Source organism: Tilletiopsis washingtonensis, assembly GCF_003144115.1.
Source record: "Tilletiopsis washingtonensis strain MCA 4186 unplaced genomic scaffold FA09scaffold_6, whole genome shotgun sequence".
Taxonomy (NCBI): domain Eukaryota; kingdom Fungi; phylum Basidiomycota; class Exobasidiomycetes; order Entylomatales; genus Tilletiopsis; species Tilletiopsis washingtonensis.
Window position 1 is genome coordinate 572,185 of NW_020312003.1, and position 19,622 is coordinate 591,806.

The window sequence follows — 19,622 nt, forward strand, 5'->3', positions numbered from 1 at the left end:
GATGCTGAGCGAAGGCTGAGGGGCGAACGCGAGGTGCAGAAGACTCGATCCAGCCGACTTGCTGCGAGCACGCCAGAAGACCGCGCCACCTGCACGGACAGCGCGTGCTCGCGCCTGCCCTTCGCCCTGTGGCGGCGTTAGAGCCGCGAGGCCCTGCACTCGAAGCTCCGCGAGTGCAGCTGAGCAGCGCCGAGCCGACGGGTATGGCGAGCAGCAGTCTAGAGTGGAGGCGACCGGCCCTTGCCTTGCGGCCGCAGCAGAGCTTCTCGAGATGTGCGTGGCCGGGCTGACCCCGAGGGCCACGCAGAGCGAGAGCGAGGCGAGGCGAGTGGAGCGGGCGTCGAGGCTGCTTGAAGGCAGAGCCCGGAGTTAAGCGTGCGGCGCGCCGGGCCGGAGCAGACGCCGACGCCGCCGCGAGTTCAGCTGGCTTCCTTGGCGCGCGCCGAGCGTGCCGCGAGGGCTATATGAGGCGCGCTCATCTCGACTCTCGACCACCACCTCCCACCACCCATTCGCCTCAACATGAGCTCCTCTGCCGCCGCCTCCTCTGCGCTCTTCCAGCCGCTCAAGCTCGGCCCGCTGCAGCTGCAGCACCGCGTGGCGCTGGCGCCCCTCACGCGCTTCCGCAACACGGCGTACGTGCCCGGCAGCGCCGAGCAGGTCACCTACTACGCCCAGCGCGCCTCGCCCGGCGGCCTGCTCATCAGCGAGGGCGTCGTCGTGTCGCCCGAGAGCAGCAAGAACGACCGCGTGCCGGGCCTCTGGAGCGAGGCGCACGTCGCCGGCTGGCGTAAGGTCACCGACGCCGTGCATGCAAATGGCGGCTTCATCTTTGCGCAGCTCTGGCACCTCGGCCGCGCCGCCGGCAACGGCACCTGGCAGGTCGACGGGCGCGACTACTCGGCCGTTAGCGCCAGTGCCACGACGGTGCCCGGCGGCAAGACGCCGGCGCGCGCCCTGACGGAGGAGGACCTCGACCGCGTGGCCGAGGAGTACCACACGGCCACGCGCAACGCACGCCTTGCCGGCTTCGACGGCGTGGAGGTGCATGGCGCTAATGGATACCTCCCGAACCAATTCGTTGAGCCCATAACAAACCAGCGCTCGGACGGTTACGGCGGCAGCGTGGAGAGGCGCAGCGCCTTCCCCCTCAAGCTATTGAAGCGCGTTGTCGATGCCATGGACGGCGAGGCGGGCCGCGTGGGCTACCGCATCTCACCGTTCAGCGACTTCCAGCTGGAGGAGGTGTACTCGAAGCCGCTGGACCTCTACGTGCCGTTCGTGGAGAGCATGCTGCGCGCGCACCCGCAGCTGGGCTACTTGCACGTGGTGGAGCCGCGCGTCGCGGGCATCAACGATGTGCCGCCAGAGACGGCCGATGCGCAGTCCGTCGAGCCGCTGCGGAAAGCCGTCGCTGAGCTCGGCAAGGGCACCATCTTCATCGCCGCTGGCGGCTTCAAGGCCGAGGACGGCATCGCGCACGCCAACCGAACCGGCGATGTCCTGGCTTTCGGGAGGTACTTCATCTCCAACCCTGACCTGCCTGCGCGCATCCGCGATGGGCACGAGCTGCATCCTTACGACCGCAACACGTTCTACAGCCAGGGCGCCAAGGGCTACACGGACTACCCCACGTACGCCAAGGAGCAGCGCTCCGCCAACCTGTGATACCCCCCCCCCCCGCGTCTATACATAGATGATGCATTAATGGACTGCCCAGATGGTATACTTGCGCGGGCTGCGATGCCTACATGACCGAGCACTGCCCGCTTGTCAGTTGTCGCTTCAATGGTACACTGCCAGGCGCACTCACCTGCTCCTCGTTGCCGCTCGCCTGCTTGGCGAGCTCGCGCGTGAAGCCGCCAGCGTCGCGCGTGCCGCCACCGCCGCCGCCAAGGTGCACGACGAGCACGCCGGAGTTGTGCGGGTCCAGCTGCGCAGAGAGATTGTAGTCGCGCATGAGCTTCTCGATGGCCGGCTGAGTAGGAGGGGTCAGTGGGGCGGCGGCTTCGCAGCAGGCTGTGGTGCTTACCTTGATGTGCGCGACGTGGTCCTTGGAGTGCAGGCCCTTGCCGACGATGACACGCAGCTCCGGCTTGCCCTGCTGCTGCGCCTCGCGCACGGCTCGCTCGGTGCGCTCGATGGCCTCGGCCGTGTAGAGGCCGTGCAGGTCTGCCGGCACATGTGAGCCCTTGCGCTGCCAATCTGCCCAGGCGCACACGCACCAACCTCGTTCTCCGCCGAGTCCTCGTTGTTCGCCTTGAAGATCCAGTCGGCCGCCTGCTGATTGAAGTCGTTCATGCGGCGCTTGTGGTCATTGCCCTCGTTGCTGAGCTGCTTGGCGCGGGCGCCGTCGCCCGACGAGTAGGCCTTGTGCGAGGCGTCGAAGCAGCGCGCCATGGCGTCGCCCTCGGAGCGCGCCGAGTTGCGCAGCTGCTGGTAGCGCTCGTTGGCCTGGTTCACCTGCGCTCGAGGCATGAGCATCCACCGCAGCGCCAGTCTATGCCTCTCCCGTGTTGCATCATGCACTCACCTGGTTGTCATCGTAGCGACCGTGGTTGGGCTTGACGCCCGGCGCATGCGTGGCCGGCATGCCATGGCCCTGGCCCGCCTGCCATCCGCCGTGCTGCTGCGGGCCGCCATATCCCTGCTGCTGCTGGCCATAGCCCTGCTGCTGCTGGCCGTATCCCTGCTGCTGCTGCGGATAGCCCTGCTGCTGCTGTTGCTGCCACGGCTGCTGCGGCTGCTGCCACGCGCCGCCCTGCTGCTGCTGGTGCTGCTGCGGCTGCTGCGCCTGGCTATGGCCGCCCGCGCCGCCGCTGGCCTGCTTCTTCTTGAGGAAAAAGAAAAGCTTCTTGCCGTAGCGGATGATCTGGCGCTGGTGCGCCTTGAGGAAGGCGACGATCTCGTTGGCCATGATGGCGCGCGCACGGCTGGCAGAGTCCGGGGATGGGCGCGGTGATGCGTCTCGCAGCGGGCCGCCGGCGGATGGCGGTGTCGCCGGCCGCCGGCCGCCGGCCTCGTCGGCGCATCGGCCGGCCGGCCCGGGCCTCAGGGACCAGCGTCACGTGATGCCTGGCCGCCGATCATGCAGGGCGCAAGGCTCGCTGCGCCGCAAAACAAGCTCCGCCCCGACAGCTCCTCTCACGCTGCAGCGCTGCCTCTCTCGCCGTCGAGCCCAGCAGCAGAGAGCGGCAGTCGAGTTGGAGGCGCACGCCGTGGCATTGCTCGTTTCGAGACGCTGCTCAGCGACAGCTCGCTTCCACAGGCCAATCCTCCGGCAGTCGACGTGCGAGGGCGCTCTGCCTGCGGCTGCGCACGATTGGCAGCGTTTCTGGGCTGGCGTGCAGGCCCTCGATGGGCTGCAGGCTGCATGCATCGCTCAAACGCCGCCTGCCAAACGACGCTGCTGCCGCCTGCTGGCGGTGCGGCGCAGGAGGCGCGAGAGCGCGCCGAGGCGCGTGCATGGCGCAGGCGAGGTGCCGCGCAGCGAGGAGGGGGCCGCCGGCTCCGGCGGTCGCGCGAGCATGCCCCTGACCGACCGCCGGCCGCGGCTGCGGCGGTGCGCCGCACGTCTTCTTGTGCCTTGTGGCTGCGCAAGGCGCGGCAGAGGTGCGTCAAGACGAGCCGCCGCGCCCGCCGCCGCCGGCCTCTCTCCTGCGCGCGGCGTCTTGGCCCCGATTTTCTGCGCCGCGAGCAACACGCGCCGCGCAACACCGCTCTTCTTTGCCTCGCAAGAGGCGCCGTAGCATCATGCAGCAGCGGCCCAGGTGCATGCTGCATGTGCGCATCAGGCAGGCGAGCGCACACGCTGCCGGCGAGCCGTGCGTGGTGCTCTTGATGAGAGAAGGCCGCCGTGCAGCCCAGCACAGCAGACCAACGCCCCGACGCGCGCTCGGAGCGCCGCCGATGCGCCTGTCCGGCGCTCCTTGCGCTGGACCCGCGCCGTTGCGGCCGCAGCGTTGTGCCGCGGCAACGGCCAGAGCGTCAGGCACAAGCGATGCTGGGCTGCGCCCCTCGCTGGCGACAGAGGTGACGCAGCGGCAGCGACAGCAGCAGCACAGCCCGAGGCGGCCGCCGTGCGCTTCTCGCAGGCTCGCTGATCGACGGCTCGACGCACGCCTGCCTCGCCTCCACCACCTCCAGCCCACCATGTCCTACGCACGCGTGAGCAACGCGCCGCCGGCACACTCGCCCTACGGCAGCGGCACGGCGGCGTCGTCGGCGGCGTCGCTGGCGCTGCGGCGCGACTCGCCCGGCAGCAGCCTGCTCGGCCATGGCAGTCCGAGCGCCATGAGCGACTCGCCGTACGGCAGCACACAGCACCTGCGCCGCCGCAGCCTCGGGCACAGCGGGCTGGGCGACTCGTTCAGCGACGAGAGCAGCTCGGCGGCAGGCTACGCCGGCGCCGCCGTGCCGCTCGACGGCAAGGACGGCTACTCGAAGATGGCCGAGCCCGACGACGAGCTGCACAACCCGCGCAATGCAGACGCCCACTCCAACGCCATCAACCTGCGTGGCCTGCTGAACGTGCTCACATTGGCCCTCATCGGCGGCGGGCTGCTGACGCTGTTCATGGGTGAGTGCAGCGGCGGCTGCGTGTGCTTCACGTCCTGACGCTGCGCCAGGCTACCCCATCATCTCGCACTTCACGGCCAAGGTCGAGTCGACCAAGGGCGCGTTCAACCTCGGAGGGACAAACGGCACGGGACAGGTCGCGACGTTCCCGGGACAGCGGCGGCTCGTCGATCCCGACACGCCGCCGGCGGCGCAGAAGTGGACGGGCGCGCTGGGCGACTACCATGTCGTCTTCAGCGATGAGTTCGAGACGGAGGGGCGCACCTTCTGGCCCGGCGACGATCCGTTCTGGGAGGCAGTCGACATCTGGTGAGTCGCTGCGGTGTCCAGCGCACTGCTCTTGCTGACAAGGTGCCTTCAGGTACGGCGCGACTGGTGAATGGCGGTCCGGAGCGTGGAAAGAGGCGCACAGACTGACGTAGCGCAGGCGACTACGAGTGGTACAGCCCAGAAGCCGTCAACACGACCGGCGGCGCGCTCACCATCACGCTGCTCGAGATGGAGACGCACGCGCTCAACTTCCGGTCAGGCATGCTGCAGTCGTGGAACAAGGTGAGCGCGTCGGGCGTCTCCCTGCCTGCCTGTGCTGACCCGCACCTCCTACAGCTCTGCTACCAGGTGCGCTGACTGCGGCATAGCACTGTGGCTGCTCTGACGCTCTTGCACCTGCAGGGCGGCTACATCGAGTTTGCCATCATGATGCCCGGCACCCAGCGCACGAGCGGCTACTGGCCGGCGGCATGGACGATGGGCAACCTGGGCCGGCCAGGCTACCTCGGCTCGACGGCAGGCATGTGGCCGTACAGCTATCCCGCAGCCTGCGACACGGGCATCCTGCCCAACCAGACCTGGACGAACGGCACGGGCCCTGATCGTGCGATCCACTCGACTGGCGAGTACCAGAACCCCAAGGGTCAGCTGTCGACGCTGCCGGGCATGCGCACGCCGGCATGCACCTGCCCGGGCGAGGATCACCCGGGCCCGAACCACAACGTGGGCCGGAGTAGTCCCGAGATCGACGTCCTCGAGGCGCAGGTGCAGACGCACGCCGGCGAGACGCACGTATGGGCCTCGCAGTCGCTGCAGACGGCACCGTTCGACGACGACGTGAGTGGCAGAGGTCTGCCTCGATGCACCTTGTGCTGACGCCGTCTTGCAGTACTTCTGGGGCAACACCTCGGACGTCGTCGACCTCAATGCTGCACGCGGCGACCAGACCCGCATCAACGACTACGTCGGCGGCCCGCTGCAGGAGAGTGTCAGCGCGCTGAGCCAGTGCCCCGACACGGGCTTCACGGGCACGCAGCAGAAGTACATCCGGTACGGCATGGAGTACTCGCCGGACTGGGACGCCAACGGCAAGGGCGAGGTCACCTGGGTGCGTGTGGGCGTGGAGCGACAGCGCTGTGCTTTGCTGACGCGCCTGCGTAGTATGTCGACGGCGAGCGCACCTGGACCGTCAAGGGCGCAGCCATCGGCCCGGTGCCGAAGCTCGACATCAGCCAGCGCACCGTGCCGACGGAGCCGATGAGCATCATCATGAACCTCGGCGTGTCGCCGCAGTTCCAGACGGTCGACCTCACCTCGGGCACCCCGCGACAGCTCGTCTTCCCAGCGCAGGTGGGTAGGCGGTGACGCAGCGGCAGTGGCGCGATGCTGATGCAGATGCGCCGCAGATGAAGGTCGACTACGTGCGGCTGTATCAGCTGGACGGCCAGCCGGAGCGCCTGTCGTGCGATCCGTGAGCACGCCGCCTCGGCTGCGAGAATGCGCGCTGACACGCTGCCGGCAGCGACGATCACCCGACGGCCAAGTACATCGAGGACCACAAGGTGCTCTACATGAACCCCAACGTGACCACATACGAGGCCGGCGGCTTCAAGACGGTCAAGAACCGCCTGAAGGACGGCTGCTAGACGCCTCGCCCGCCGCCCCGGCCTCTCCCCTTCCGCTTCTCTCACACACCTAGACCGCGCGCAGCACACACCTCACTGACAGCACCGAGCATTGACTCTATAGTTCACACATTGGCCCGACCCTTCCCGCTCTCTCTCATCACCCATGTCCGCCCTCATCACGCCTGTCTGATCCGCTCTGGAAGCACATACACTTGGCTGGTCCTCGGTGCCCTGCCTCGCATGCGCGTCTTGCCACGCCGCCGCGCGCCGCGCTGGTGGGTTAAGGCGGGAGGCGCGCCCGGAAGCGCTGCCGAGCAAGCATGCCGGCGCTGTTGCCGCACCCTTTGGACTCAAAATCTGCTGTGCAGTGCTCTCGCCGTTCACATGCTCACAGAGGGCTGGAGTGGTGTCAGATCATGAGTCGGCGGCTGTCGGGAGGGCACACCAAGGTCTCTTGGCGGCGCGCGCGCGCGCGCGCGTGGCGCAGCGCACGTGACCGTGCTCGAGCCACGCCGCCGTGCCAGCAGCAAGATTGGCCGGTCCGGGGTTGCCTGACCTTCACCCTGCCTCACACCACCACCACACACGCACCGCACATCGCACCCTCGCGCAGCACACGCCGTCTGCACTTCTCCGTCTCACGTACACGTGCGCCTGCCGCAGAGCACGACGCGCTGGCGTCTCGTTGTGCGGCGGAGCATCACACCCAGCATCATCGCTGTGCCTCAGCCGCCAGCAGCTGGCGTTCCGACCCGTACTCAGACGAGGCCCCTGCATTGGTCTGGCCCTTAGCTGCGGAGCACAGGCGTAACATCTGATAGTCCGACAGCTCCTGCGAGCCCGTGCTCAGCATGTCGCAGCACTCGCGGCATCCCAGCGACCGCATCGGCAGCGACCGGCCGGACAGTCCGGGCCCCAGCTCGGGCCATGATGGGCGTGCGCCGGGCTCGGACACGCCCGACCGGCGCCAGAGCTCGCGCGAGCGCTCGTCGCGCAGCTCGGGCGGCAGCCGGCCGCAGTCGTCGGGCGCGCCCAAGAAGCCGCCGGTGCGCATCGGGCAGTACACGCTGCAGCAGACGCTCGGCACGGGCAGCTTCGGCAAGGTCAAGCGTGAGTGCCACGGACATGCGACGCTTCTGCAGCTGCAGATGTCGAATGGAGGCCCAACAGGCGCAGAGAGAGTGCGCAGTCGCGGAGCCATGGTCTAGATGCAGTAGTGGCGGCCCTCTTCTGCTGAGGCGGCCGATCGCTCCTTCGCGATACGAGAAGACGCTCAGCCCGATCGTCCTGCTCGTGTAAGGTGACGCTGACCTCGGATCTCCAGTGGCTACGCACTCTATCACCGGACACCGCGTGGCGATGAAGATCATCAATCGGCGGAAGATCTCGTCGATGGACATGGGCGGACGCGTGAAGCGTGAGATCCAGTACCTGAAGCTTCTGCGCCATCCACACATCATCAAGCTGTACGAGGTCATCACGACGCCCAGCGACATCATCATGGTCATTGAGGTGAGCGCGTGCTGTGCAGAGACAGCCCCGATGTGCTGTCTGACGCGCACTGCAGTACGCCGGCGGCGAGCTGTTCCAGTACATCGTCGACCGGGGCCGCATGTCCGAGGACGAGGCACGGCGCTTCTTCCAGCAGATCATCTGTGCCATCGAATACACGCACCGGCACAAGATCGTGCACCGCGACCTCAAGCCGGAGAAGTGAGTCGCCTGCACCGCTCCCCGCCTGTGCGAGCCTAACACCCGCCACAGCCTCCTGCTCGACGAGTTCCTCAACGTCAAGATCGGCGACTTTGGCCTGTCGAACATCATGACCGATGGCGACTTCCTCAAGACGAGCTGCGGCAGTCCGAACTACGCGGCACCAGAGGTGATTTCCGGCAAGTGCGTAGCTTCTCGCGATTCACCGCCGACGTGCCCGGCTGACCTCGCACACCCAGGCTCTATGCCGGCCCCGAGATCGACATCTGGAGCTGCGGCGTGATCCTGTATGTGATGCTGTGCGGACGCCTGCCGTTCGACGACGAGTACATCCCGACGCTGTTCAAGAAGATCAACGGTGCGTGCTCGCCGGCGTCGCTCATGCCCTGCGCCTGCTGACCTTCCCACAGGCGGCATCTACTCGCTGCCGTCATATCTGTCGGCCGAGGCGAAGCACCTGCTGTCCTGCATGCTCGTCGTTGATCCCGTCAAGCGCATCACCATCGCCGAGATTCGCCAGCTGCCCTGGTTCAAGCAGAACCTGCCAGCGTACTTGCGCCCTCTGCCGCCAACGCCTGCCGCGGAGTCGCCGGGCTTCGACTTCATGATGTCGCGCTCTGCGGATCCCTCACCAGAAGGCAGCGAAGGCGCCACACCAGAGCCGGGCGATGCCCTCTCTACGCCGGACCTGGGGCACTTGGAGGAGGAGATTGTGGAGGAGCTGGCCGGCAAGATGGTCGGCTTCACGCGCGAGGACGTCGTGCAGCACCTGATGGACCCGAGCGACAACCAGGTCAAGGTGGCCTACCAGCTTGTGCGCGACCACAAGCGCATGCTGCAGACGGCGCACCTCGATGAGCAGAAAGAGATGCAGGGCTTCCTCGCGCAGAGTCCGCCGGCGTGGAATGCGGGCCTCTCCGAGCTGGGTCGCTCGACGAGCATCAAGCGGCAGGGTCGCAGTGCGCCGCCGCAACCTGTGGACGGCAACGTCACGGACGAGCCGGACCACAGCGTTATCCTCGATGGCAACGCGACCGACGACGCCGCCGAGACCTCCGACGACGGCGGCACGCTGCTCAGCGACGAGGACGCCACAGACGACGACCTGGCAGAGTCCGCCACGCCAGTGCACTCCGGCATCGGCGTGCTCGAGACGAGCCTGCTGCGAGGCAACGTCGGTGAGTTGCGCGCACCGCTCTGCCGGGTGAACTGCGGCTGATATTTACCCGCGCGTGCCGCAGGCCCAGCCGGCGGCGCGCCGCCGGAGCCCGCGCCGGCGCCCGCCGCTCCGCAGCGCAAGCCGCGCTCGCGCTGGCACTTTGGCATCCGCAGCCGCAGCCCGCCGATGGAGATTATGCTCGAGCTCTACCGCACGCTGCAGGTGCTCGGCATGGAGTGGCGTGCGCCGTCCGAGACTCAGCCGTCGAAGGGCGACAAGGCGGCGGGCGAGAGCGAGGACGCGGCCAAGGGCGACGACCTCTTCTTCATCGAGACGCGGTGGAAGGTGCAGAACGTCATCGTGAGTGGAGCCGCGCCGCCACGGCATGCATCTTCCTGACGAGCCGCTGCTGTTCAGGTCCGAATGAACCTGCAGCTCTACCGCGTCGACGACTCGAACTACCTCGTCGACTTCCGCAACGTCGGCTACGTGCGCCTGCCGCCGGCCGCACCCGAGAGCAGCGGCGTCGATGCCGATGCGCTCGGCGCCACGCTCGAGCAGGCGTATCAGGAATCGTCGCAGGGCGGCGCTGCCTCTGGCGCTGCGGCACCCAAGGGCCCGAGCCTGACGCCGCCCGTGCCCGAGGGACGCAAGGACGTGTCTAGTCCGTTCCTCTTCCTCGAGTGCGCCACGCGTCTCATGTGAGTGCCTTCGGCAATGTCTTCATGCCCCGTGGAGACCGTGGCTCACGCTTCCTCTCCGCAGCGTCGAGCTGGCTGGCGGCGGATGAACGTTGCCCGACGATAGTGTGCGCCTCGCTCTCTGACCTTTCCATTTCACTCCCTCTCTCGCATGTACAACACTCTGGCCGCCGCTGCATCTGTTACAACCTCCTTCACACGCCTCGTTCCGCGCATTGACGGGCCGCCGACGCCCAGCGTCCCGTCTCCGCATTCCCCGCTGATGATGCAGCATCGCAGGCGAGGACGGGCCCGCGCGCCCCTATCGTGCCGTCGGCTGCGCAGGCTGCCTGTCGTGCTGCTGCCAATGGCCGTTGGTCCGCGCGCGGCGAGCCTGAGAAGACAGCTGCTAGCCGCCAGCAGAGCAGGAGCGACAGAGGAGGGGCACGGCCTTGCCTCGCCGATGCTGCTCCGATTGGGCGTCCGAGGCGCCGCGCCGGCGAGCCGACGGCTCCATGCCTCTCCTGCGCTTGGCAGGGCACGGGCAAGCGCACGGAGCGAGGCCCGCCTGTCAGTGCGGCGACAGCAGGTCCCCGGACGAGCATTGAGGGTGCCTCGGCGCGGCGCTGTCTGCGCTGGCGATGCATGATCCATCGTCGGTTGGCCCGCACGCGACGCGTGGCGGGCGGCATCCGCGTCGGGTGCCTGGCGCGTGGCTTTGCGTGGCATGCTGCGGCGTCCGCCGGTGCCGAGCAGGCCAGAGGCATTGAGGCAAGCCCGGAAGCTGATTGTCGGATCGCCGGGGGCGAGCGAGCACCCTCGAAATATACGGAGCATTGGGATGCGCGGGATGGCGGCTCTGCGAGCGAGATTTGCGACACGCACACGCGCGCGCCACGCTGCGCAGGAGAGACAGCGAGCGCATGCGCCTGCAGCGGCGCGTCTCCCCGCACATCACATGCCGGAGGCCAGGACAGGACGCTGGCCGCGAGCATGCACACATGTGCGTGCCTATCTTGGGCCGGGCGTGGTGCTCCATGCGGCGAGACGAGCTCTGCCTGGCGTTGCGCTTTGCCTGGTGTGCGCCGGAGGGCGTGCCGCAGCGACGCCCTGCTCACGGCCATCCCCTGTGCTGCGACGTCACGCGTGCAGGGGGAGCCGGAGCCGACGCCCAGCGCTGCGGAAGCGGAGGGCGAAGAAAGGCACCGACAATGAGCCGAGGTCTGAGTCTCGCACTCAGGGGTGCGTGGCTTCCACGGACCGACGGCTGAACCAGAGGCGGCCGCTGCCTGCTGCGGCATGCTCGCACGCCTGCGCGCTGCTGCTGCGAGCTGCGAGCGCTTTGCTGCACTCTGCACTCTGCACTTCCAGCTCCGGTGACAGCAACCGATAGCCAGCACTCAGCTGCGCACTCCGGCCATTGTCCCGGTGGTGCTGCGGCAGGCACGCTGAGCCACGGCGATGAATGCACAATGCGAACTCTGCGAGATGCACCGGATCGCCAACCGTGCAGCAGAGTGCAGCGAGAGGTGCAGCTTGCCGCAGCACGCACCTGCCTGCCTCGTTCGCTCGCCGGCATTCCACGCGGCTCCGGCCGCCCAGCTCAGGGTCCGAGGTCGGACGTCGCCCGCCACTGCCAGGACAGCAGCGCGGCAGGAGAGCAGGGCGCGGTGTCGCCTCGACGTTGCGATGGCAGGCCGGCGTCGCCGTCCGCCGCTCCGCCTTGCTCGCGTGCCGCAGATCGCCGGGTGCCACTGCTGCGGCGGCGCTGCTCGTCGTCGCAAGCACGCAGCGCTCTGCCTCGTTCGCAGCTCGCGTGAGTGCCGCTGGGGGTGACGGGCGCTGCTCGTATGCGACAGCTCGGCGTGCCTGCTGAGGCGCTGAGGGCTTGAGGTGCGGCGATGCCTGCTGAGGTGGTGCTCAGCGGCGCCAGCCGCTGGCTGCTGCAGCACGGCGCCGTTCCCAGCTCCGCCGAGCCCCTTGCTGCTGCGTCGCTGGCCTGCCGGCTGCGTGCTGCGCCTGCGCCGCTGCCGCGCTGCAGCTGCGAGGCTGCGCTGGCGTGGGTCGGCGTCGGCGTGCGCGCCGCGCCTCTGCACCGAGCCGTCGGCATGCTGCTTTGGCCGCGCCCACGCCGACGCCCGAGCGCCCAAGCGCAGCCTCGCCCGCTGCATTCTGCTGTAAGCCGTGCAGCATGCTCTGCGCCAGCGCTTAGACGAGGGGCTCCCGCGCTCGACAACTAGGTTCGAGACCGACTTGCAGCGGCAGCGTGGCGTGTGCGCCAGGCAAGCTCGCCGGCCTGCGCTTGCGTTGCTCTCAGCCCCGACTCAGGGGTGGCGCGCGCGGCGAGGAGCAGGGTACAGCGTGCGCAACGGTGCTCGGCGCCGCCTCACGTTCCTGCTGCGGCGAGCGGCGCCGAGACTGTTTGCACTCTCTCTGCGGAGGATAAGCCCTCGCTGCGATGCTGCGGCTGACGCGTTGCTCAGCTGCGGAGCTGCAGCACGGCCGTTGAGGGTGCGTAACGCCCCGGTCGTTAGGGCCGTTGGGCGGCGTGCGGAAGCGCACTGCAGCCCTGCGCGCCTGCGACGTGCCGACGTGAGGGCAAGGGCCGGGCCAGCGCCTCAGCGTGCGGCACGGTGCGCTCATCTCTGCCGCAGGCCGGCCGCTGTGTGCCATGCCTTGCTCTTGCCGTGCGAGATGCGCATGGGGCTGCAGCGGCATCGTCAGCACAGCAGCGCAGCCTCCAAACCGGCACGGGTCCAGCGGCGCGAGCGCCCCGCATTCGCCCTTGCGCACGCGCCAGCCGCAGCATGAGGCGTGCCTGCGACGCTTCGCCTCGATGCCGCATCGGCCGCTCCCTTCGACGCTCGCACGCTATGATGATGCTTGGAGCGCTTCGCTTCGCTGCAGCTGCATCTGCGCGTGCCCGAGCCGCCGCCGCTCTACGGCTACTGCACCTCGCTGCACCCTGCATGGTGCTGCTGCGGCCCGCCAATCCTCTCTCCCTCGTGGGCCCAAGCCGCAGCGTGCACAAGCAGATCCCATACGCAGGAGGCTCGCTGCATGCAGCACGGTGCTCCAGATAGCCGTGCCGCCGCACCCGATGCGCTGCGTTGGCCTAGCACGACCCCGAATCAGGCCTCCCGCCCATCCTTGCTTGTGCGTGCTGCGCTACCGCTGCAGCTGACAGCGCCCAGCGCAGTGCGAGCCCCCCCTTGGAGGGCGACGACTCGACTGCGAGTTGCTGGCGCTGTCGGCCGCCGCTGCGTGCGCTGCTGCAGGCAGCCTGCAGCGTGGCCGCTGCGCACGCAGCCAGAGGTCATGCCGCCGTCGTGCATGCCTCAGCGGCTCGAGCTCGACGCCCCGCCGCTGCGTTCGCAGCACGCAGGCGCTCCTTCTCGCCGTCGCCGCTGCCGGCCCCGAGGTCCGCTTTGTCCGAGCACATGCCGCGCTGCAACGCCGCCCGCCCGCGAGGAGAGCAACACCTTCCCGCGGCGGGCGAAAGCCACGAGCGCCGCGCGGCTCCCTGCTCGGCACGGGCGGCGTGTGCCTGCGGCGGGTGTGGCGCAATTGCGAAGTCCAAATCAAGAGGGTGCAGGAGAGGCGGGAGGCGGGCGGTGTTGGACTCGAGCAGCGCGGCGTGCAGCGGCAAGTCAGCGAGGCGGCCGAGGGGCAGAGGCGGCGCGGGCATGCGCGAGAGATGCACACTTCGCGCGCTGCACGAGGTGCAGCGCCGCGCAGCGCATGGTGGCGGCTGCGCGCCGCACACGGGCCTGCTGCCGCTGCCGCTGCGTGCTCGCCGCGCACGCACACCGCCCAGGGGTGCTGGTGCAGCGCAGGGCCGCAGGACAGCCAGCGCAGGGCAGCTGGCGAGTGCGCGTGGCCGGGCGTGCAGGACGGCGAGGGCCAGCAGCGCAGCAGCAGAGGACGGCGGCCTCTGACTTTCAACGCTAATCGCGGCGCCTGGACGCCGCGACGTGCTGTCGCAGCTCGCCTGTCCTGCGCGCTGCTGCGCTGGCTGGTGCGGCTGCACTGCGCTGCACACGGCGGCCTTGCGAAGCGTGTGCGTGCGTGTGCATGCGCTGCGATGCTGCGACCTGTAGCGTGGCGGCGGCTGGGATTGCGAAGAGCGCACCCGGGCGACGGGATCGCGGCCAGGCACGGCAGTCTGGAGTGCGGCGGAGAGGGCGAGAGAGGGGCGAGATGGACGGCGCGGCGCGGAGCGGCGAGGCGCGAGGCGCGGTGCGTGCGCGGCGCGGTCGCAGCGGCGTGCTGCCGGCCTGCTGCGCTGCCTCCGCCCTTGTGCCCGCGCCGCGCCCGTTCCGCGTGCGCTGACCCCGGCGATCCCCATAAGCCGCACCTGCCGCACCTGCTCGCCCTCCCGCCTCCTCCTCCTGCCCGCCCGACACTTGCACCCTCACACCCGCACACCGCACCCTCGCTTCCTTCCCTTCCCCGCTCCCATTCTCTGCCGCTCTCCTTCTTGTCTCTCTCTCCCTTGCTCGCCTTCGCCCGTCGCCGTTTCCTGGATCACTGTTACCGCCGCGCCCCTCTTCCGCCATGACGACGAGCATGTCGCGCGCCCGTCCCAGCCTCGCACACCGCGCCGTGTCCGAAATGGGCAGCGCCCACCACGTCGCCGCCGGCGCACCGCTGCCGCAGGGCGGCGTCGCGCCGCGCTCGCCGTTCCTCGGCCTGCCGCCGGCGTGCGACGCCGACATGCTGCAGCAGCACGTCGCCAGCGCCGCCGCCGAGCACAAGCAGCGCACGCCGCGCCTCGCCGCCAGCTCCTCGGGCCGCCGTGGCTCCAACGACGCTGCTGCATCTGGCTCCGCCTCGTGCCTCGCCATGCGCCGTCTCGGCGGCGAGGCCATGGCGGCGTCGGCGCCGCGCTCCTCCAACATGGTCCGCAGGTGAGCAGCGCCGCACCCAGCCTCACACCTGCACCTGTGCTCACACCCACACCCGCTCAGCTTCTCCCTGCCCGTGCTCACCGCCGTCGAGCTGCAGCGCCAGCAGGAGGTGCTCAACATGCGCCACCCGCCGACGGCCGTCAACGCCATCGGCACGCAGCCGTCGTGGTGGACGCCCGAGTGGGCCGTGCCGGGCGCCGGGCCGTACGCACCCGCCGTCGTGCCGCGCCGCGAGTCGCACTCGGACCTCGCCGACGGCAGCGTCGCCATGGCGCCGAGCGCCTCGTCGATGCAGCGCCGCGGCTCCGCCGTGCACGCCGTGACGCTGCCGCTACCGCCGCCGACGACGGGCCTCGGCATCACCAAGAAGCGCCGCTCGCCGCTCGCCGCCGTCGGCTCCGCCAAGCCGGCGCGCTCGCCGCGTCCGTCGCCGCTCGGCGCCATCGACAACCGCATGGCGCCGCTGCGCGAGCGCTCGCTGCACCTCGCCGTCGCCAAGTCGCCGCTGCGCGCCGCCTTCGCCACCGCCGACGAGAACAGCGCCGGCGACTACTTCTCCACCACGCACAGCAGCGGCAGCGACTCGGACGACGAGGCCCTGACGCCGCGCGCCGGCTCGCCCATGTTCCTCGCCGCCGGCAAGGGCGACGTCGACATGCTCGACATCGACTTCATCCACCCCGACCACCTGGCGCCGCCGCCGAGCCTCCTGGCATGATCACGCCCTCCAAAACAGCGACGCCCCGTCCACGCTGCAACGTCATCTCTCACTCGCGCGTCGCATCTCTTCATTAGCATCGACACCATCCACGACCACACCGCCATCACCATCATTCTCGTCCGTCACGTCCATCAGCGACCGTCCATCCTGCGCACGCCCGCGTCGCACCGACCATGGTGCCTCGCCGTCATCTCTTTACGACCTCCATCAACAACCCGCCTCGTCCACTGCTAACCGCCATCGAGCCGAGCCCGCGCCACCTTGCCGCGCGGCGCAAAGCTCCTCTGGCACCCGTTCTTCTCTCTCTCTGCCTGCCTCGCGCTCGTGGTTTCGAGCTGCACCTGCACTTACTTCTTACCACCTCACCTATTCCGTGCTCCTCTCTCATCCACCAGCACCCCGCACCCTCATGGCCGCGCCTTCTTCACGCCGTGCCTTGACGCCGCTCCTTCTCTTTGCATCGCTCCTTCTCCCAGCATCTCCTTTGCCACTCTTTTCTCCCTCGTCTAGCGCCTTCGCTGCGCCGTCTCTCTACTTTTGCACGCTCCGGCCTTCCATACCTGTATCACTATTCCAGCCTCTCGCCTCGCCGCTGTCGCTCTATCTCCTTCCGCGACCGCACGTCCTGCGCATGCAATGCATCCTAGCTGCACCGGACCACACAGCGTGAGAGAGTGAAAGATGGTATTAATGCGAGCTGGACCATAAGTCATGCGGCGCCGTCGAGCGGCAGCGCGCGGTAGTGCGAGAAGACGTCCATGTGCGGCGCAGCAGAGGCGCCAGGCTCATCGCTGATGTTGAGCTGCTGCTCGCTGCTCGCCATGTCTGCCGTCGTGTCGTCGTCTGCGTGCTGTGGCCCCGCGCTGTCCACTGTGCCCGTAGTGAAGCCGTGCGCGGGCTCGTCGTACGCTGGCTCGCCGTGCGGAGGCTGCTCCGCAGGGTCGGCCGGCAGCAAGGCCTCGTCCTCGCCTGACTGCGGCTGACCGGAGGCATGCTCCTCGGGCTGCGCATCCGGCACTGGTGCGTGAGGCACAGCGTCGTACTGTGCCTCCGCCGCGTAGTCTGCTTCCTGCGACATCGAGGCGTGCTCCTGCGCGATGCCGTGCGCAGCATCTGATGATGGATACGCCTGGCCGGTGTCTGGCGCCTCTTGCGGGCCGTCGAGCATGCTCTGATCCGCTGTGCCGCCGTCGTCGTGCGCAGCGGCAGGAGCGTTCGCTTGCTCGACAGCAGCATAGTCGCCCGCATAGCCGCCGGGATCCGGCGCCAGGTCTGCGTGCTCCCGGTACCATGCCTCGACCGACGCCTGTGCCTCGGCGTCGCCTTCGCCAGCGGGCACAGCGTGCCCGTCTGCCGAAGCATCCATCGCCTGGGCCGCGAGGCCGTCTGTTGCATCCTCGTCGCCCGCGAGCGGCCACTCCTCCGAGTCGTTGTAGTCGTGCGCCCACGTGGCCGCTTCGGACGTGTCCGGCGAGTACGACGGATAGGGCAGGCCGGTCTGTGGGTCGATGCTGTTTACAGCATGTCAGCGCTTGTGCGCAGCGTGTATGAATAAGACGCAGCTCACTGTGCATCATGCAGCCCGCTGCCCGAGCTCTGCTCCTGCTGCAGCTGGTGCAGCGCCATGTGTTCTGCGGCCGCTGCCTGAGCAGCGCTCTGCATCTCGGCCTCGGTGCGCGTGCGGCGCTTGCGCTTCGGCGGATGCTCCTCGTATTGGCAGTCGCGCTTGCCGATGGCGCACTGCTTGCACGGCTGGCCGTCCTGGCTGCACTTGACCTTGCGCTTGCGGCACACGAGACAGCCGTTGCGCGAGCGCCGGAACTTGGTGCGCCGCTGCGGGCCCGATGCTGATGCATGTTGCGTCGAGCCGGCCGAGCTACTGCCCGAGGCGGCGGCCGCCTGCGCAGCAGCGTGCTCGTGCGGTGGCACATGGTGCACGCCGGCCTGCTGCAGCAGACCCATTGCTGCGGCCGTCGTAGGGTCGCTGTATGGGCTGTATGCGTCGCGCAGGTCGGCTGCGGACTGCGCCAGGCTCGCGAGCGCGCTGTAGAATAGAAAGAGCGTGAGCAGATGCCGAGAGGATGGCGCGTGTGCCTTCATACGAGGACCGCGACGCACGAGTAGTCATAGTCCTGCATCGACACGCGGTCCACCGCAGCATGCTGAGTGTGGGTCTGGTGCTGCTGGTTGCCTGCCCATCCGGCTGCAGCGGACCATTGCCGTGCAGGCTGCGCCGGCTGTCGAAAGTTGTCAGCTCCGGCGTCGCGACGTAGCGCCAACGCAATGCTCACCTCCGCAGTCTCATCTGCCTCGACCCATGCCGGCGCCTCGCCGTTGCGATACGCCTCGTCGGTAGCGCTCTCTTCGTCCTGTGGGCCCTGCTGGGCCGGCGCCTCGCCGACGTCCGCCTCGCCTTCCTGCTGCTCTGCAGGAAGCGACTCGGACGCCTGCTGCTCGGCATCCATCTGGGACGCCTCTGCATACTCGGTGGACAGCTGATGCGGCGCTTCGCCACCCTCTTGCGCCTGTTCGAACGATGCGTCGCCTGTCGGCAGACCTAGCGCGGCCAGGTCTGCGCCGGCGCCGGCCAGCATGGCCACAGCCGCCAGCTGCTCGGCCTCGGAGGGCTGCGACAGAAAAGCATTGTGCTCTCCGAGCTCGCCGCCGTCGCCGGTGACTGCTGCGTACATCTCGCTGATCTCTGCCGCTACCTGCTCGTCAAATGCGCTGTCGCTGGTCTCCGCTTGAGATGCCTCGTGACCGGCGTCGGCGAGCGCTGCCTGCCCATCTGCCTCGATCTCAGGCGGGTATGACTCGCTCTCGCCGGCGGCTTCGCCAGTATAGACGTCTTGGAACTGCTGGTCGAGGTACGAGCTGTGTACGCAGCAGTCAGACCTGGGCCCCAGAGAGAGAGAGCCTGTGACGCCGCCAACACATGCGCAGCGGCAAGCCAAGGCTCAGGAGCAGGCTGTCGGTACTCACGCATCGATCTCGGGGTACTCTGGCATGTCCGCCTTCTGCCCATCCGGCATCGCCGCACCCTCCAGCGCAGCGACATGCTGTGCCTCAAGCTCCGCCTCGAGTGCGCTCGGCGCCTCTCCGTCCGGCTGCGGCGCCGCGAGCGGCTCGGACGCCCCCAACGCCGGCTGCGCATAGGCCTCGGCGTCGAGCCATGGCACCGCCGCCTCCTGCGACGGCGTAGCCATGGCCGCGGCGACCGCTGGCAGCAGCCGGTGCTACACCGCTGGCGACGAGCTCAGGCCGTCTCGGGAAGCGCCGCGAGAAGCGCAGACGTGCGGCTCGGCGCGGCTACGTGGAGGTCGGCAATGAAAGGGCAGATGCCGGCCAGCAGCAAGACGAGCAGCGGCAGCGAGACAGCAGCGCAAGAGAGAGAGATGTGCGGCTGCTTCCTGCTTGTGATGGGTGCAGCTCGGCGGCTGGCTTGTGCGGGCAGTCTGAGGATCGAGGGATGGAGGAGCTCGGCGAGAAGGCCGCGGGGCCGGACTTGCGGCCGGCGGGCTCAAGAATCTGGAGCGGCAGAGTTCCCACGGTTCCGATCACGTGATGCTCTTGGCTCTCTCCACCTTCGAGGCCCCTTCTGCGCCACACTTGAGTAGCTTGAAGATCCCAGAACACCACAAGGTGGTAGCGGGAGTACTTAGTGCTGCTATGAGCTCCGACAAATGCTCGCTAGACCCCAACTTTGCGGCAGCGGCCGCCTTGTGGCGCGAGAGCACGGCCCGTCGCGCCTTCGCCGACTCTGCATGCGCCTCCCTGGTCACCGCAAGCCTGTGTTGGCGGAGAAGCGGTCGCTAGACATATCAGTGACCCGTTTCTACGCTGATGTGGCGAACGCAGCCTCTCATGCCGTCGCGATGACGGTCGAGAGAGACGGACGGACGGCGAGCGGACAGCGTGGCCAATCGCGCGCTGCTGGCTGGCGCTGCTGACAGCGCCGTGCGC

The 19,622-nt window shown here is 68.7% G+C and overlaps 7 protein-coding genes across 7 annotated transcripts; 5 read left to right on the top strand and 2 right to left on the bottom strand.

Annotated features, from left to right (window-relative positions):
• Positions 1 to 488: 488 nt before the first annotated feature.
• Positions 489 to 1,744, top strand: FA09DRAFT_328852 (putative NADPH dehydrogenase 2). The gene has a single exon (XM_025741940.1). It carries the CDS (start codon positions 523 to 525, stop codon positions 1,666 to 1,668), a length of 1,146 nt encoding a protein of 381 aa, XP_025599738.1. The 5' UTR covers positions 489 to 522; the 3' UTR covers positions 1,669 to 1,744.
• Positions 1,745 to 1,747: 3 nt separating this feature from the next.
• On the bottom strand, positions 1,748 to 2,917 carry FA09DRAFT_337583 (DUF1771-domain-containing protein; the record flags this gene model as incomplete). The annotated part of the gene is made up of 5 exons (XM_025744010.1): positions 1,748 to 1,762; positions 1,814 to 1,978; positions 2,033 to 2,172; positions 2,226 to 2,463; positions 2,534 to 2,917. 5 exons carry the CDS (start codon positions 2,915 to 2,917, stop codon positions 1,748 to 1,750), a joined length of 942 nt encoding a protein of 313 aa, XP_025599739.1.
• A 1,529-nt stretch (positions 2,918 to 4,446) lies between these two features.
• FA09DRAFT_295284 (SKN1-domain-containing protein) lies at positions 4,447 to 6,494 on the top strand (the record flags this gene model as incomplete). The annotated part of the gene is made up of 9 exons (XM_025740110.1): positions 4,447 to 4,579; positions 4,629 to 4,887; positions 4,940 to 4,953; positions 5,006 to 5,145; positions 5,251 to 5,685; positions 5,738 to 5,956; positions 6,010 to 6,198; positions 6,255 to 6,319; positions 6,371 to 6,494. The coding sequence occupies 9 exons, from the start codon at positions 4,447 to 4,449 to the stop codon at positions 6,492 to 6,494; spliced, it is 1,578 nt and encodes a 525-aa protein (XP_025599740.1).
• A 553-nt stretch (positions 6,495 to 7,047) lies between these two features.
• Positions 7,048 to 10,249, top strand: FA09DRAFT_328854 (Pkinase-domain-containing protein). Its single transcript, XM_025741941.1, has 9 exons — positions 7,048 to 7,586; positions 7,801 to 7,988; positions 8,044 to 8,189; positions 8,241 to 8,372; positions 8,429 to 8,547; positions 8,600 to 9,367; positions 9,431 to 9,708; positions 9,766 to 10,049; positions 10,114 to 10,249. Exons 1-9 carry the CDS (start codon positions 7,328 to 7,330, stop codon positions 10,136 to 10,138), a joined length of 2,199 nt encoding a protein of 732 aa, XP_025599741.1. The 5' UTR covers positions 7,048 to 7,327; the 3' UTR covers positions 10,139 to 10,249.
• A 243-nt stretch (positions 10,250 to 10,492) lies between these two features.
• FA09DRAFT_232022 (hypothetical protein) lies at positions 10,493 to 11,675 on the top strand. Its single transcript, XM_025739600.1, has one exon. It carries the CDS (start codon positions 10,756 to 10,758, stop codon positions 11,419 to 11,421), a length of 666 nt encoding a protein of 221 aa, XP_025599742.1. The 5' UTR covers positions 10,493 to 10,755; the 3' UTR covers positions 11,422 to 11,675.
• A 2,910-nt stretch (positions 11,676 to 14,585) lies between these two features.
• Positions 14,586 to 15,656, top strand: FA09DRAFT_337586 (hypothetical protein; the record flags this gene model as incomplete). The annotated part of the gene is made up of 2 exons (XM_025744011.1): positions 14,586 to 14,938; positions 14,999 to 15,656. The coding sequence occupies 2 exons, from the start codon at positions 14,586 to 14,588 to the stop codon at positions 15,654 to 15,656; spliced, it is 1,011 nt and encodes a 336-aa protein (XP_025599743.1).
• Positions 15,657 to 16,323: 667 nt separating this feature from the next.
• On the bottom strand, positions 16,324 to 19,135 carry FA09DRAFT_232114 (hypothetical protein). The gene is made up of 7 exons (XM_025739601.1): positions 18,967 to 19,135; positions 18,642 to 18,754; positions 18,068 to 18,533; positions 17,951 to 17,986; positions 17,778 to 17,896; positions 17,227 to 17,703; positions 16,324 to 17,170 (listed from the first exon to the last, which is right to left on the bottom strand). Exons 2-7 carry the CDS (start codon positions 18,689 to 18,691, stop codon positions 16,369 to 16,371), a joined length of 1,950 nt encoding a protein of 649 aa, XP_025599744.1. The 5' UTR covers positions 18,692 to 18,754; positions 18,967 to 19,135; the 3' UTR covers positions 16,324 to 16,368.
• Between the last annotated feature and the right edge of the window lie 487 nt (positions 19,136 to 19,622).

Coding starts and splice junctions, on each gene's coding strand:
- FA09DRAFT_328852 (XM_025741940.1), top strand. CDS start 523: ATGAGCTCCTCTGCCGCCGCCTCCTCTGCGCTCTTCCAGCCGCTCAAG.
- FA09DRAFT_328854 (XM_025741941.1), top strand. CDS start 7,328: ATGTCGCAGCACTCGCGGCATCCCAGCGACCGCATCGGCAGCGACCGG. Junction 8,548..8,599: donor GCTGTTCAAGAAGATCAACG/GTGCGTGCTCGC, acceptor ACCTTCCCACAG/GCGGCATCTACTCGCTGCCG. Junction 9,368..9,430: donor CCTGCTGCGAGGCAACGTCG/GTGAGTTGCGCG, acceptor CGCGTGCCGCAG/GCCCAGCCGGCGGCGCGCCG.
- FA09DRAFT_232022 (XM_025739600.1), top strand. CDS start 10,756: ATGCTGCGGCGTCCGCCGGTGCCGAGCAGGCCAGAGGCATTGAGGCAA.
- FA09DRAFT_232114 (XM_025739601.1), bottom strand. CDS start 18,691: ATGCCGGATGGGCAGAAGGCGGACATGCCAGAGTACCCCGAGATCGAT. Junction 18,534..18,641: donor GAGTACCCCGAGATCGATGC/GTGAGTACCGAC, acceptor CTGCGTACACAG/CTCGTACCTCGACCAGCAGT. Junction 17,171..17,226: donor AGCGGGCTGCATGATGCACA/GTGAGCTGCGTC, acceptor TGCTGTAAACAG/CATCGACCCACAGACCGGCC.